General features: G+C 44.1%; 1 protein-coding gene across 20 annotated transcripts in view; it reads left to right on the forward strand.

The window, feature by feature from the left end:
• Window positions 1-14,353, forward strand: part of LOC137353703 (regulating synaptic membrane exocytosis protein 3-like) — a 1,492,914-nt gene that overhangs the window by 1,324,499 nt on the left and 154,062 nt on the right. For 16 of the 20 annotated variants that reach the window (XM_068020069.1, XM_068020075.1, XM_068020082.1 and 13 more), the window contains 2 exons: window positions 223-395; window positions 1,017-1,178. In XM_068020069.1, the coding sequence (XP_067876170.1) occupies window positions 223-395; window positions 1,017-1,178 (335 nt within the window). The remainder of the gene's footprint in view (window positions 1-222; window positions 396-1,016; window positions 1,179-14,353) is intronic. The other 4 variants (XM_068020096.1, XM_068020107.1, XM_068020108.1 and 1 more) reach the window with 1 other exon arrangement.

The raw sequence follows: 14,353 nt of genomic DNA on the forward strand, positions 1-14,353 counted from the left end.
TTGGCGGAGGATTTTAGCCATTGGCACAATGGTGCCCTGAAAATTTCCATTTTGAATGTTCTCACTTGTTTGTAATAAGGAGTACTGACCACTTGTTACAGTTACATTGTCAGAAAAGCACAACAATTATGTAAAATATAAGGAGAAGCAAAAGAAACTGTTGGTACTTACCAGATGTCATATTAAGGGTTAATGGTGTTGTACCACTTTCCTCACTTTCAGCACCTACCATACAAAGATCAGAATAGAAGCATTGATAATGTTTCAATGAAATCATCGGACAGTGATGCCAGTGACGTTTCAGCCATCTCCCGAACCAGCAGTGCCTCACGCCTCAGCAGCACAAGCTACATGTCAGTACAATCAGAGCGGCCAAGGGGCAGTCGCAAGATCAGGTGAGTTTTAGCTCTGGACAATGTACAGTGCAGTTTTAAATTTCATGCATAGTGTCGTTGCATATCAGTTATCAAAAGCAACGCTCTGAAAATAAATACATCTTGAACAATTGGTTAAAAACAGCAAGTCAGCAGGTTAAAAATTAAGAAGCACCTTTTGGAAAATGTCACTTTCGTTAAAAAGCAAAAGGGAAAGAAGAACATATTTGATGACTTTGCTGTGTTTGATAAAAGTTGTTTGACCCAGGCAATCCTATATTTGGTTATTCTGCAGTGTTCCCTTACAGTTTCCCTGGTTGAATTTTTATTTTTCACTTCATTTGAATGTTTAGGAACTCAATAAGAACATTTCTCTGATTTAGGAAAAAGAACTGATATCTTAACAGTATGAGCAGTGTTTTCTGCTCAATGTATTTGGACATTTAGCTGTGCTTAAACATGTTTACTTTTAATTCTTTTTGATAAAATTAGCATATGCATTAACAATTTTGACTGGGTCAGCAGAAGAAGGCTCTTTTATCATCAGTCTGTGAACTCAGCTATTTGTCACATCCTGCTCAATTAGTTAGGTTCCATTTAAGTTGTTTTGATTTTATTTTGCATGCTGTGATTGTGGAAAAGGTCGAAATCCTTAGAAAACAACAGGGATGTGGCAAATAAAAAGGAGAGGAGGATATCGTGGGTGTTAGTAGACGAGGGAGAGAAAGAGACGGGGCACACTGAAAAGAAGCCAGGAAAAGAAGACCTGAAAAGGAGACGGCATTCGGCTTCTGGTGACTTGAGGTAAAGCTCAGCTGCCTTACCCTGTTGCCTCTTCCCTGATATCCTTACTCCCCACATCAAAGCATTGGCCCACATCCTTTACATTTAGTAATTCCCAGTCTTCCTTGATGCTGTCTATCCTTATTACAGTGATAGCCTATGGGCAGCAGGAGCTCCATTGTATGATACATGTATAAAGCCAAATATTGCTCACCAGTGAACTGCTGTATCTCGAGAATATGAGACAAAATTGGCTGAGCAGCTTTCATTTATCATTATGTAGATCACATTCTGCATAGTACTTTTTATATCAGTGACTCTCGTGTTAGGGTTGTGTGCACTTTGGGATGAACTGGTGTGCAGTGTGTGGCTCTGCAATAGTTTAGCAAGTGAGATTCATGTTCTGGAGGGAATAATAGCCAGAATTCTGTGGTCATTCTCTTTCGGCAGAAGCATATTGGGAAATCATTGACCAGATGTGATCCCTGAATGTACTGCTAACTGCAATCATTGTGTACTAAAAGAAACGTGTTAATAACCACCAAATTTCAGTGGCTGTAATATTAAAAAGCCACAACATTATTTCATTGTTAGCATTTTATCATAAATACATTAAATGCTAAACAGAGAAAGGAAAATTGGCTTAAGGCATAATTGAAGCAGAAACCAGTGAATGAATCGAATATGAATATATCTTGAAGTGTTTAAAAGAGGGGAGGGGTATAAACCCAAGAACAACAGCCAATCAGCTTAATGTCAGAGATGGGGAAACTTTTAGTGAGAAGAAGCCAGGACAAGATTAATTGGCATTTGGATATGTATGGGCTAATAAGTGAAAGGCAACATGGATTTGTTCATGGAAAATTATCTTTGATTAACTTGATCCAGTTCTTTGTTACAGTGACGGAAAGCATTCATGTGGATAGTGAGGTTCATACTGTGTCTATGGACTTTCAAAAGGCGTTTGACAAAGTACTATCTAATAGACTTATTAGCAACATTAAAGCCCATGGGACTAAAGGGACAGTGGCAGTGTGAATACAAAATTGGCTCAGAGACAGAAAGCAGACAGTAGCAGTGAACAGTTGTTCTTCAGGCCGGGGGGGAGGTATATGTTGGTGTTGAGTCAGAGGGCTGAATTTTACCGCAGGCTGCAGGTTCCCAACACCAGGCCAAAATGTAGCTCCCGAGCCTGCATGTACTGGCTTGGCAATTTTACCATAGGCTGCCTCCTAATTGGTCGCCTGCAGGCCTTCGGTCCAATTAAGAACAGAGAGCGAGCTGCTGATGCTGCCAGCCCAACCACAGGGATGGCAGCTCTGAATCCTCAGCGTTAGTTAGGAAACACTCCGACACATAAAGGGTGGTGGAAGTTTGGAACTCTGTGCCACAAATGGCATTTGATAATAGCTCAATTGTTAATTTTAAATCTGAAATTGATACTTTTTTGTGAACTAAAGATACTCAGGGATATGGGGAAAAGTTAGGTCACAGATCAGCCAAGATCTCACAGAATGATAGAACAGCTCAAGGGGCTAAATGGCCGATGTTCCAATTTTCATATCCTCATGTCAAACAACAGTGAGCCAGGTACTAGACTCTCTGCTTCTTCAGTAAATGATTGTGTCTTATGGTGTGGATCAATGGAGCAATAGCTCTATACCCCTGTCTCATACAATTTGTTCCCCCCCCACACACACCTACTTCTGAAGGTGCAGATGCCTTGATGTATTAAAGATCAGGAAGTGTTTGTTGGCCTCACGTGACTCATCCAGTTGACCATTTTTCATGTATGAGCATTAATTTTGAGTATCAGCTGACTATTTGATCATGAGAATTATCATCACAGCCAAGCCTAATCATTTCCTTATTCAGCATCCAGACACAAGCACTTTCCAACAGGACAGTCAGGTACGTCAGTGGTAGGGAAATCATTGGAGAGGATTCTTCGGGACAGGATTTACTCCCATTTGGAAACAAATGAACTTATTAGCGAGAGGCAGCATAGTTTTGTGAACGAGAAGTCGTGTCTCACTAACTTGATCGAGTTTTTTGAGGAAGTGACGAAGATGATTGATGAAGGAAGGGCAGTGGATGTTGTCTACATGGGCTTCAGTAAAGCCTTTGACAAGGTCCCTCATGGTAGACAGGTACAAAAGGTGAAGTCATACGGGATCAGAGGTGAGCTGGCAAGGTGGATACAGAACTGGCTCTGTCATAGAAGACACAGGGTAGCAGTGGAAGGGTGCTTTTTCTGAATGGAGGGCTGTGACTAGTGGTGTTCCGCAGGGATCAGTGCTGGGACCTTTGCTGTTTGTAGTATATATAAATGATTTGGAGGAAAATGTAGCTGGTCTGATTAGTAAGTTTGCGGACGTCACAAGGTTGGTGGAGTTGCGGATAGTGATGAGGATTGTCAGAGGATACAGCAGGATTATGGATCGGTTGGAGACTTGGGCAGAGAAATGGCATATGGAGTTTAATCTGGACAAATGTGAGATAATGCATTTTGGAAGGTCTAATACAGGTGGGAAGTATACAGTAAATGGCAGAACCCTTAGGAGTATTGACAGGCAGAGAGATCTGGGCGTACAGGTCCATAGATCACTGAAAGTGGCAACGCAGGTGGATATGGTAGTCAAGAAGGCATACGGCATGCTTGCCTTCATCGGTCGGGGCATAGAGTATAAAAATTGGCAAGTCATGCTACAGCTGTACAGAACCTTAGTTAGGCCACACTTGGAATATTGCTTGCAATTCTGGTCGCCACACTACCAGAAGGACATGGAGGCTTTGGAGAGGGTACAGAAGAGGTTTACCAGGATGTTGCCTGGTCTGGAGGGTATTAGCTATGAGGAGAGGTTGGATAAACTCGGATTGTTTTCACTGAAACGACGGAGGTGGAGGGGCGACATAGAGGTTTACAAAGTTATGAGTAGCATGGACAGAGTGGATAGTCAGAAGCCTTTTCCCAGGCTGCAAGAGTCAGTTACTAGGGGACATAGATTTAAGGTGCGAGGGGCAAAGTTTAGAGGGGATGTGCGAGGGAAGTTTTTTACACAGAGGGTGGTGAGTGCCTGGAACTTGCTGCCGGGGGAGGTGATGGAAGCAGGTACGATAGCGACGTTTAAGAAGCATCTTGACAAATACATGAATAGGAAGGGAATAGAGGGATATGGGCCCTGGAAGTGCAGAAGGTGTTAGTTTAGGCAGGCATCAAGATCGGTGCAGGCTTGGAGGGCCGAATGGCCTGTTCCTGTGCTGTACTGTTCTTTGTTCTTTGTCCTGATCAGGAGTGGGACTCTGTCTGTTTGGGTATTTATTAAGATTATGGTCCCCACTAACACTTTGATTAAGATTAGCAAACTCACAGAGACTTGGAGCGGAGTTTTTCATTGGGCGGGAGGCCCTGTCCCCTGGCCGAAAAGTCGATGTGAGCCTACCTCTGCCGAGCCTGGGAAGCCAGACCGGGATTTTTCGCTCCCCAGGCCTTTAATTGTTCTCGGGCGGGACTTCCACCTCCTTGAGGCAGGACGTTTTGCCTCATGGAGCTGCTGGCCAATCAGCAGGCTGGCAGCTCTTAGTCCCAGCAGTGCCACTAGGAGTGGTGGCCACTGCTGGGACTACACCCAGCCATCGGAAGAAGATGAAGGACGGCCCCGGGAAAAAAGTTAGTTTTTAGGACCTTGCCAGGACAGTCGGTTGGGCCCCAATGAGGCGAGGGTGGTCAGTTAGGAAGTGGGGGAGTGTTGTGCGTTGGGAGCGGTTGGGGTTTCGGGGATGGCCCTCTGTGGGGCACAGGATGCCCGATGAAGAGACTCTGCCCCCCCCGCCCCCCAACAGCCCAGAAAAAGGCCGCCTGGTTTCATCAGGTGGGCTTTTTGAGACCTCAGTTGCCTGCCAGCTAAGGGTAAAATACCTGCGGTGGGCCTTAAGTGCCAGTTAATTATCAACTTAAAGTGCCTTGTTTGGCCTGGGGCGGGCAGACTGTTTCTCGCCACCAACACCCCACGTAAATTGGCAATGGGGGCAGGAGGAGGTCGGGAACAGCAAACCCACCCCCGGCCTCCCACTCAATTCTAGACCCCACCACCAGTATGCTTGTTTGGGGGGTGTAAAATTCCAGCTCTTGGATCAGACCTGTGACTATCGTGATGTAATTACAACACACCATACATTTTAACCACTGTCATCAGAGGAGCTGGAAAGGGTTTCCAATGTAGAAATGTGAAAATGTCAACAATAATAGAAAGGTATAGACCCTCTGGTCCTTCTAGCCTGTCCCACATAATTGCAAGACTTTGTGTATCACAATATAGTAACTCCCTAACCAGCCCAAAACCATGCGATCTCCTGGAAGAGGTGAAATACCAGATCAAAACCTGGACAAATTTGGGGAAAAATAATCTGGGAAGTTCCTCTCCGACCCGTCTAGGCAATCAAAACTTTTCCAGGAGACACTCTGGCCCTGAATTCCTTGATGTACCTGCCTTTTGTAAGAGGTGACCTCTGAACCAGCTAGAAACAGACCCAGCTCTCACTTGAAGGAATTCAGTGAATCAGTGTCCAGCACACAACCAGCAGCCTATTCCTGAAATTCACTATTCTCTGGGAAAAGAACCACCTCCTGACATCTAACCTAGATCTGGCCGTATACAGCTTGAAACTGTGACCCTCTGCTCCTCTCTAAACTGTTTAATTGGTACAAAGTGTCGACTGGATCACAATCTATTCCATTCATTATCTTATAAACCTCAATTAGATCATTCCCAAATCTACACTTTTCTAAAGTGTAGAGTCCCAACTCTTTTAGCCTATCTTGAGAACTAAGATTCTGTATACTGGGAATTAGATTAGTGACCCTCCTCTTCACCCTTTCCAAAGCTTCAAATTCACTCATCATGTGAGGAAACCATAACTGGCCTGGCCAAGGCCTTGTACAAGGACAAGATAGAAATAAAATTATCTTATACTCAATTGTCCTGTGAATACTCCTAATACCCTATTTAGCTCCAGCTATCGTTTCATGGCATTGTTTGTGAACCCTGCGTAATGTAGGCACTAAGATACACTGATCTTTCCTTCTTTAATGATTTTTCATGAAAGGTATATGAATATTAGCATTTTCCCTGCCCACATGTATTATACAGAACTTATCCAAATTAAACATCCAAATTAAACAACATTTGTCAGTCATGAGCCCAATCTCATTAAGACACATTAAGATCCGCCAGAAATAGTGTAGCATCGTCTATAGTCTGAACACTCACACAGATCTTAGTATCATGCGTAAAGTTTATAAATTATGTCCTAATGCCTAAATCTAGATTATTAATAAAAATAGTAAAGAATAATGGTCCTAACACCAGCCCCTGTGGGACACCACTGGTAACCAGTCTCCAAACAGATCCACATCCATCTGTAAGTACTAATGCAAAAACAAAAGTACTAATGCAAAAAAATGCTGCAAATGTTGGGAATACTCAGCAGATCCGGAAGCATCTGTAGAGAAAGAAACTGATTTAATGTTTCAGATCTGTAGTCTATGACCTTTCATAAGAACATTTCTGATGAAAGGTCACTGACCTGAAACATTAACTCTGCTTCTGTGAACACAGATGCTGCCGGACCTGCTAAGTATTCGGCATTTTCTATTTTTATTACATCTGTAGCTACTTTCTGCCGACGTCCTTCCAGCTCGTGCTTAATCCAGTTCAATATGTCACCACTAATAGCAGAGGCTTTGATTTTTTTTTTATTTCCAAAATATACTTTATTCATAAAAACCTGTAAAAAATACATTACAAAACAGTTCCAAAAAGCACCAAGTCAAACAATACAAAGAGTGCAAGGGAGATCAGTTTCCTTCAATAAGGGAGTGAGTTGCCTCACAACCCTTCCATTTCATTTTTCATGCCATGTACATTTTACAGCAAACAAAGATTTTCCTGATACAGTTCAAGGGGTTTTCCATGGATCCAGCCCCTCAGTTCGCCTTGGTGGGGGAAGCTTACAACGTGGTCCTTCCCCATTGAGCCTTTGCTGTGGCTGCCCCAAGCTTTAGTGCGTCCCTCAGCACGTAGTCCTGGACCTTGGAATGTGTCAGTCTGCAACATTCGGTCGTGGACAACTCTTTGCGCTGGAAGACCAGCAAGTTTCATGCAGACCAAAGGGCATCTTTCACCGAATTGATCGTCCTCCAGCAGCAGTTGATGTTTGTCTCGGTGTGCGTCTCTGGGAACAGCCCGTAGAGCACAGACTCCTGTGTTACAGAGCTGCTTGGGATGAACCTCGACAAAAACCACTGCATCTCTTTCCACACCTGCTTTACAAAGGCACATTCCAGAAGGAAGTGGGCAACCGTCTCTTCCCCACCGCAGCCACCTCGAGGGCATTGTGCGTGCAGGAAGGATCTGACGGGGAGGGCTCTTCTCACCACCAGCCAAGCTACATCTTGGTGCTTGTTTGAAAGTTCTGGTGATGAGGCATTCCGCCAAATGACTTTGGCGGTCTGCTCGGGGAACCATCCGACAGGATCCACCGTCTCCTTTTCCCGTAGGGCCTTGAGGACATTCCGTGCAGACCACTGCCTGATGGATTGGTGGTCAAAGGTGTTTTCCCGCAGAAAATTTTCCACGAAGGATAGGATGGAGCGTTCCACGGCAATGTGACCAAGCCCATCCTTTGCAACACCGGGGACAGATAGAACCTCAGCACGTAGTGACATTTGGAGCTTACGTACTGGAGATCTACACACAGCTTGATGCAGCCACACACGAAGGTAGTCATCAGGATGAGGGTGATGTTGGGTACATTTTTCCCACCCTTATCTAGGGGTTTGAACATCGTGTCAGTCTGGACCCGGTCCATTTTGGATCCCCAGATGAAATGGAAAATGGCTCAGGTGAATGCCACAGCGCAGGAGTGGGGTATGGGCCAGACCTGCGCCACGTACAGCAACAACGTGAGCGCCTCGCACCTGATGACCAGGTTCTTACCCATAATGGAGAGAGATCGCTGCTCCCACATGCTCAGTTTATGGTGTACCCTGGCTACTCGCTCCTTCCAGGTTTTGATGCACGCCCAGGCCCTTCCGAACCATATTCCCAGCACCTTCAGGTAGTCTGACCTAACGGTGAAGGGGACAAAGGATCGGTCAGCCCAGTTCCCAAAGAACATGGCCTCGCTCTTGCCGTGGTTAACTTTGGCTCCCGAGGCCAGTTCGAACTGGTTGCAGATGCTCATCAGTCTGCGAACGGACAGCGGGTCTGAGCAGAAGACAGCGACGTCATCCATGTGGAGGTTTTAACCCAAGTGCCTCCACTGCCTGGGATTGTCACCCCTCTTATGCTTGCATCCTTCCTAATAGACTCAGCAAAGGGTTCAATACAGCAAACAAACAAGACAGGGGAGAGAGGACAGCCCTGTCTGACTCCAGATTTGATCGGAAAGCTTTCTGATTCCCACCCAGAGGCTTTGATCTTGTAGTGTCGCCTCTTCTGTGGTACCTTATCAAAAGCTTTTTGAGATAATGTCCACTTGTCTTCCCTCAATCACCATCTTGGTGACTTCTACAAAGCTACGGTCAAATTTTTAAGACATAACCTTTTTTGATGCCATTGTGGGTGTTCTTAACATGTGCCTCTCTTTCCAAGTAATGTGTTGCATCCTTAATAATTCCCTCAAACATCTTTCCTATTACTGTCAAACTAATGGAAAAGGGCTATCTGTCACATTTTTAAAACTGGGAACTACATTTGCCTCCTTCCAGTCTATAGGTACAGTCCCAGAGTGAGATGATTCATTAAAAATATGTCCAAGGAGCTCACACAGCATGTGTCCCATCTTCCTGGGGACCCTTGGGTGGATATTGTTGTGATTGTTGTGTGTAGTTGTTGTAATTGTAGCATAACTAGGGCATTGTTGATAAAGTCTCAGAGTCTGGATAAGGTCAACTAATAACTCTTTTATTACTTACACATCTCTATTTACACTCTCCACAAGCCTCTCTAGCTAGTATCCTTCATGCTGCTACTCTCTTCTTCCAAAGCCCATTTCCATGTGACTGTTACATCGTCATCACTACAGTGGGAGGGGTTGCTCTCACTGTTTCCAACATTAGGTCCTTATGCTACATCTCCCCCAAGTCTTTATCCATACATTTTCTTGAACATATATACATTCTTGACTTTACCTGCTACTCTTTCTCTCCCCAAGTCTCTGACTTCACAGATTTAGTCTGGTAGGAGGTTTCACGACTCTCTCTGATCTTGTTCTAGTCTGACTGAGATGATCAGTAGTCTTCCTTGTCAGCCTGGATCGCTGATTTAGTTGATTTTTCACTAAGGATTGTTGTATTCTGTTTCTTTATCATCATCTGGTTCTTCTATATAAATCATTGACTGTTGCTTCTGGGGAATAGGGATAATGTTTCTCCTATTTGCATGTATGTACCACATACAATCTCTGATAGTTTTCATCTCTGTGGATTGCAGTACCTTCCCTTTCAAGATCTTGTATCCATATTCTTTGACTTTCATTCAGTTTCGGTAAGTCTCTGGCACAAAATCTTTTGTTGTAATTTCGAGTTTGTTGCCTTCTATAAGAGTTTTCCAGACATCCAATCCTGGAAGCAATTTTTTCAGGAACATAGGAAGTTGCGTTCTTATCTTCCTGCACATCAGTAACTCTGCAGGTGATAGTCTACATATCAATAGTGTCGATGGATAAATTAGAAGTGAAGTTGGAAGTTCTTCATTCTTCTTCAATGAGGACTTTATGGTTCTTACACCTCTTTGCACTTCACCATTCGACTGTGGATAATGTGGTGAACTTGTGAGATGTTGAAATCCTGTTCCTGTCACAAACTGTGTGAAATATTCACAAACTGTGGTCCGTTGTCTGCCAGTACTTTGTCAGGGATACCATGTGTAGCAAAGATGTCTTGTAGAGACTCTTATAACTGCTTCTGTTATTGAATATAACCTTCTCACTCGATCCACCTGAAGAAATAATCAATGATGATATAGGACTTTCCGTTGAACATGAATAAATCCACATCTAGACATTCCCATGGTCTGGTTGGAAATTGAATAGTTACGGGAGGGTCACCCTGTTCTGGTCTTTGTATTGCATAGATCTGGCAGTTCTGGATCAGATTTGCTGCACTTCATTATTCCCATGTGGCCTTGATGTAGACGTTCCAAGATATCCGATCTAAGTGAACTGGGAATGACTAGTCTGTCATTATAAACTAGCAAATCATCAATGATTGTGAAGTATTTTCTATATTCACAGAAAGTTTTCATTGTCTTCCCACTAGGACATTCTTGTAGCCACCCTTGTGTGCAATACTGCCTTATATGAATATATTCTTCATCACTTTTTTGGGTGTGACGATGTTCTTGCAGTTTCTGTTTACTTACTGGCCATTGTTGTGCATTATTTTGCAAATATGGCTATATCTCGTCCACAAAATTCACATATTGTTGTGTCAGCTGATCTATCGTCACTCTTGATACCACATCTCTGTGGATTGCAGTACCTTCCCTTTCAAGATCTTGTATCCATATTCTTTGGCTTTCATTCAGTTTCGGTAAGTCTCTGGCACAAAATCTTTTGTTGTAATTTTGAGTTTGTTGCCTTCTATAAGCAGATGTTTGCATCTTTCCCTGGACATATATGGTCTCGTACTTATATCTCATCATTCTTAAATGGAAGCTTTCGATTCTTGGAGGCATTTTTGCAATCTCCACCTCATCCAATAAAGATACCTAAGGTTTCTGGTCTACCTCGATGACGAATCTCAATCCAACAATATAATGAGAAAATTTCTCACATGCCAATGTGATGGCAAGTGCTTCTTTTTCAATTACCACATACCTTGTCTTTGACGTGAGGCGTGCCATGGTGAGGTGAGGAGTGGCAAGGCAAGGTGAGGCATGCCATGGTGAGGTGAGGACTGGTGAGGCGAGGTGAGGCGTGCCATGGTGAGGTGAGGAGTGGTGAGGCGAGGTGAGGCGTGCGATGGTGAGGTGAGGAGTGGTGAGGCGAGGTGAGGCGTGCCATGGTGAGGTGAGGAGTGGTGAGATGTGGCATTGCTGCTCCTGCTGCTTGGTCCCTGGACACTGGAGCCCAGACGAGAAGGAGCGAGAGGGACCATAAGCAGCATTTTGCTGTGTTTCTTTCTTGTTGCATCCGCACATTGGTTGAGGGAGGGAGTGAGAGCATGAGACAGTATCAACAAAAGGAAGAGATTCTATCAACTTGGAGAGTCTGACCAACTTTTCTAGCACAAGGTGTGTCCTTGCTGCACTTTCCGTCAAGACTGTTACCTGTAGGTAGGGGGAGGAAAGAAGATAGAGGCTGGGAAAATCACCCAGGTTGCACACACTAAAACACCCCCCTGCCCCATTGCCTGGACTGTTCCAGCTGTCCCTGTGAATACATCTCCTCCCCCACAGCCAGGAAGATCACTACCAGAGTCCTTTAATATCTGGACTCCCTGGTGGGACTGCTCCTGGGTCTGGCCAAGGTGGCCATTGGCAGTCCAGGCAGCAGCTAGTCAAGGGAATCGTTCAGCCTAACTGCCTGCCTCTCTTCCATGGTTATACCCATGCTCAGCTGTCTCTGGAGAAGCTGCTACGCGTCAGGCCTCCGCAACCAGTGGGCACTGGAGGGACTGGAGTGCATCATTACTAATCGCAACTGGATTTTAGTTTAATTTACTAAGTTTCCTTTACATTTTTGGGTTTAGTTACTGTTTATTATTTCCCTTTAAGAAGGGGGCACCTATAACCTCTGTTGATGGATTACAACCTGTCATATTTCCATAGTGACTCCTCCTGGGGGCCTGTAACAAATACCAATAATTAGTCCCTGCCCATTAGTTTGGTCCAAACAAAGAGAGTGCCAACTATCTTCATTAACCCAACATATCAAGTGCCATTTTGCGTCTCAGTAATATGTTCAAAGTGATTTGCCCTTGAATGCATCATATTGTTAGCACCGCAGCCTCACAGCTCCAGGGACCCGGGTTCAATTCTGGGTACTGCCTGTGCGGAGTTTGCAAGTTCTCCCTGTGTCTGCGTGGGTTTCCTCCGGGTGCTCCGGTTTCCTCCCACATGCCAAAGACTTGCAGGTTGATAGGTTAATTGGCCATTAGCAATTGCCCCTAGTATAGGTAGGTGGTAGGGAAATATATAGGGACAGGTGGGGATGTGATAGGAATACGGGATTAGTGTAGGATTAGTATAAATGGGTGGTTGATGGTCGGCACAGACTCGGTGGGCCGAAGGGCCTGTTAAAGTGCTGTATCTCTAAACTAAATTGTTATCTGTCGTCCTCTTCATGCTCGGTGATACGCTGTAGAGTTTGTCCTCCTAATTGTTTTTTATTGGTGAGCTGGTTATTTAAAACATGTAGCAGTCCACCACCAGAGTTCAGTCTCTTAACCAAGCTACTGAGAAATTTCCATTATATTTCTGTTTCTCGATTGTGGGGCATGATCTCTCCCCCTGGGGACACTCTTCACTTCTCTATGTACAGCAAACTCAGGAACAGGTCAGCTAATTGAGAGCTTTGAGAATCCCAAGTGTGCACAAATATACTGCCAGACCTTAACTATCTAATCCAATATAGTACATCAAAACAGAGCCCTGGTAAGCATTGCTTGTTCACCTTTGGCTTTCAGAGTTAGAGCTCAGTGATGATTTAAAGAAAACAATTTTTTATGTATCACAAAACAGGACTTGATAGCTGCTGCTGAAAATAAAAATCATGAGCAAATTGTTAGAATGTGAGTGCTTAACATCCACATTGTACCAAAGTGATATGCCTTGGCAGTAAGTATCCATCTATCAGGGACAAACACACCAAACTTGTTTCCGTCTTCCTGTAATGAGCACATATACACCAGAGGATAAGCAGCAAGGGAAACCCTCTCTGACCCTAGCAATATTGATGTTAATTGTCATGCCTGTGCTATAGCCCAGCTCTACCCTGTTAACTTAGCACCAGTCTACAACTGAAATTTGAGCCTCATTGCAGCTCAGCTAGATAAACTCACTGAACCATCAGGAAGACCGACCGGCTAAACGTATTCCATGTACTGCTTTTCACTTGTTTCCTGATGTTATGACCAGGTCAGAAAGGTGTCTAGGGGTCCCTCTCAGCCTTCACTTGGTTTTACCGTAACAGTGTTTAATTTTAAACACACCGTGTTTTTAGCTCCCCCTTGGTGAATCCTTGTTCACCGCTTTCCAATTATAAGGCAAAGAAACCAGCACAAACAGGTTTTTTTAGCTTTAAAGAAGAAAAATTGAAATTTATTAAACTTAAGCTCTAATTTGGTTGACGCTTATGGATACACGACGTGCCCACACTAGCATGCATACACAATACACACATGCAAATAGAGATAGAAAAGAGAAGAAAAATAAAGTGGAAAAGTTTGAGGCAATATCTGAAGGGTTTTTGTTACAGTTCTTCGAGCTCACTGTAGAATCCTTGATTGTAGATAGATCTTGCTTTTTCTTAAACCTTGTTCGCTGTAGGAGACATTTCTCTCTTGGAGTTCATGTGTCTTCAGTGGATTCAGAGGCTTGTGAGAAAGAGATGGGAGCAGACAGGAGAGTTCTTCTCAGTCCAGGAGCAAACAATCTTTCTTAGTTCAAACTCTCTGTGGCTGGTTCAAAAGACCCTGGAACAGCCAGTTAGTCATGTGGCCAGTCTAACCAGTCCTGGGTTGTATTATTTTAGCAGTCTCTGGAATGTTCCTCTTACACACAATACCTGGTGATCAAGATCCGTTTTGGGTTGAATGTGCCAGGGAATGATCCTTTGTCCTTCCAGTCACTGTCTGTTAATATGCAAATATCTTTTCCAGCCACGGCTGATCTGTTTAACAATTTTTTTCCTCACTCCAGCAGCTGTTTAAAATTAATGTTCATGACAGAATTAATGCACCTCATTCTTGACAGGCAGGGGCCTGGCATGGCACCTGGTGTTAAACTTTAGAATTGTTGGTCAGAGGCAGCCTGGGAAGATGCATTCCGAATAGCACTCTCTATGATGTAACATTTTGATGAGCTGCTCCTCAGAAGACATCAGTTGGCCCTCTGGGCCAAAGGCAGCACAGCGTATACTTTGCATTGTCCTAGTAACAGCAGTGTGACTTGGTTATGGACAGACAGCAT

This window comes from Heterodontus francisci, chromosome 3, assembly GCF_036365525.1.
Source record: "Heterodontus francisci isolate sHetFra1 chromosome 3, sHetFra1.hap1, whole genome shotgun sequence".
In the NCBI taxonomy this organism is placed as follows: Eukaryota; Metazoa; Chordata; class Chondrichthyes; order Heterodontiformes; family Heterodontidae; genus Heterodontus; species Heterodontus francisci.